The sequence below is a fragment of the Colobus angolensis genome, unplaced genomic scaffold, assembly GCF_000951035.1.
Source record: "Colobus angolensis palliatus isolate OR3802 unplaced genomic scaffold, Cang.pa_1.0 Scaffold39, whole genome shotgun sequence".
Taxonomy (NCBI): Eukaryota; Metazoa; Chordata; class Mammalia; order Primates; family Cercopithecidae; genus Colobus; species Colobus angolensis.
This window is the reverse complement of record NW_012117265.1, coordinates 3,931,464-3,933,787: the sequence shown is the minus strand read 5'-3', so window position 1 is coordinate 3,933,787 and position 2,324 is coordinate 3,931,464. Positions and strand designations below refer to the sequence as shown.

Here is a 2,324-nt window from a genome sequence, read left to right as displayed (position 1 = left end):
CCAGGATGGTCTCGATCTCCTGACCTCGTGATCCGCCCGTCTCGGCCTCCCAAAGTGCTGGGATTACAGGCTTGAGCCACCGTGCCCGGCGAAAATGTACATTTCTAACAGGCAGATGGTGTTGCTATTAATCTTGGACCACACTTTGATAATGGTCACAGTAGATTAAAATCTATTTAGGACAGGGACTATGTCCTTTGTATTCAGAGTTGACATTGCCAATGCTGCAAAACAGTAAGTACATATCAGTTCCACAGGAGGCTGCAAGGGATGAGGCCAGTCTTACCCACTGTGGCCAGGTTCTTGTAGTTCTCCAGCATCACGTCACTGTAGAGGCTTCTCTGAGTTGGGTCCAGTAAAGTCCACTCCTCCTGGGTGAAGTCCACAGCCACATCGTCGAAGGTCACTGAATCCTAAAGCATCACACACAACACTGGTTGGAGCCAAGTTAACAAGTCCATCAGCGTTTACTGGAGAATGAGGAAGGGGGACCCAATGCCTATGCAGGATTCCAAGGGCTGCAATGGCCAGCCCCAGGGTTTAGGGTCCTAGAAACTCCGCACTCCCTAAACATATTCACTGTCATCTCCTCCACTCATAGCTCATTAATGGCACTCCTTGAATATGAATTTATCTCAGCACAGCCAGACTAAGAAGATCTTTTTTTTTTTTTTTCCTGAAATGGAGTCTCACTCTGTCACCCAGGCTGGAGTACAGTGGTGCGATCTCAGCTCACTGCAACCTCCGCCTCCCCGGTTCAAGCAATTCTCCTGCCTCAGCCTTCCAAGTAGCTGAAATTACAGGCACGTGTCACCATTTCCAACTAATTTTTTTATTTTTAGTAGACATCGGGTTTCACCATACTGGCTAGGCTGGTCTCGAACTCCTGACCTCATGATCTGCCCCCTTCGGCCTCCCAAAGTGCTGGGATTACAGGCATGAGCCACCGCGCCTGGCCAAGATCTCATCTTATTTCCATCTATTTGAGCACATTGCTCAGCACGTTCCAGACATCTGATCAATGCTGATAAACAACTTGAGGAAATGACACTTTATTTTTTTTATTTTTTTGAGACAGAGTCTCACTCTGTTGTCCAGGCTAGAGTGCAGTGATGCAATCACAGCTCACTGCAGCCTCAACTTCCAGGGCTCAAGTGATCCTCCCACTTCAGCCTCCCAAGTAGCTGGGAGTCCAGTCATGCACCAATTTGCCCATCTAATTTTTAAATTTTTTGTAGAGACGGGGTCTCACTATGTTGCTCAGGCTGGTCTTGAACTCCTGTACTCAAGCAATCTGCCTGCCTCAGCCTCCTAAAGTACTGGGATTATGGGTGTAAGCCACCATGCCCGGCCTGGGATGATTTTCAAGTTAACACCTTCCTATATGGGAGGCCCCATTCTTTGGGGAAATTCAAATGGGGATTCAGTCCTTGAGTGACTCTTTATTTGCTTTAAGAAGCGTGGAGACGCCGGGCGCAGTGGCTCACTCCTGTAATCCCAGCACTTTGGGAGGCTGAGGCGGGCGGATCACGAGGTCAAGAGATTGAGACCATGGTGAAACCCCGTCTCTACTAAAAATACAAAAAATTTGATGGGTGTGGTGGCGGGCCCTGTAGTCCCAGCTACTTGGGAGGCTGAGGCAGGAGAATGGCGTGAACCCGGGAGGCGGAGCTTGCAGTGAGCCGAGATCGCGCCACTGCACTCCAGCCTGGGCAAAAGAGCAAGACTCTGTCTCAAAAAAAAAAAAACAAAGAAGCCTAGAGACAAGTCTGTCTAGAGGGAAATGTGTCTACCTGGTGGATGCAAGTATGTCACTACGTATAAGGACACAGCTGCTTTTTACCTGATAACAATCTGTTAGGCAGTCAGACACTATCCTTCCTGCTGGTGTCTTTTCCTCATGAAGGCAAACTGGGTCCCCAGAAAGATAATGCCCTGTAAGAAAACGAAAAGCATGAGAACTCCAAGCTGACCATAATCTCCACATCCACCTACCTAGAGGTCATTACCTCCTAGTATGAAATTCCCACATATTCCTGCAAAATCAGGAAAACACACACGAGGCCAGTTGCAGTGGCTCACATCTGTAATGCTAGTGCTCTGGGAGGTGGGAGGACTGCTTGAGGTGAGGAGTTTGAGATCAGCCTGGGCAACACAGTGAGACTCCGTATCTACAAAAAAATTTCACAACGAGCCTGGCGTGGTAATGCACACCTGCAGTCTCACCTCCCTGGGGAGGCTGAGACAGGAAGATTGTTAAGCCTAGGAGTTCAAGACCACCCTGGGCAACATAGTGCACACAGACCCCCTCATCTCTACAAAAA

At 48.8% G+C, this 2,324-nt stretch overlaps 1 protein-coding gene across 1 annotated transcript in view; it reads right to left on the bottom strand.

The window, feature by feature from the left end:
• ZNF426 (zinc finger protein 426) overlaps positions 1-2,324 on the bottom strand; it is a 12,036-nt gene that overhangs the window by 6,069 nt on the left and 3,643 nt on the right. The window contains 2 exon segments of the mRNA XM_011954906.1: positions 234-413; positions 1,844-1,935. Coding sequence (XP_011810296.1) covers positions 234-413; positions 1,844-1,935 — 272 coding nt within the window.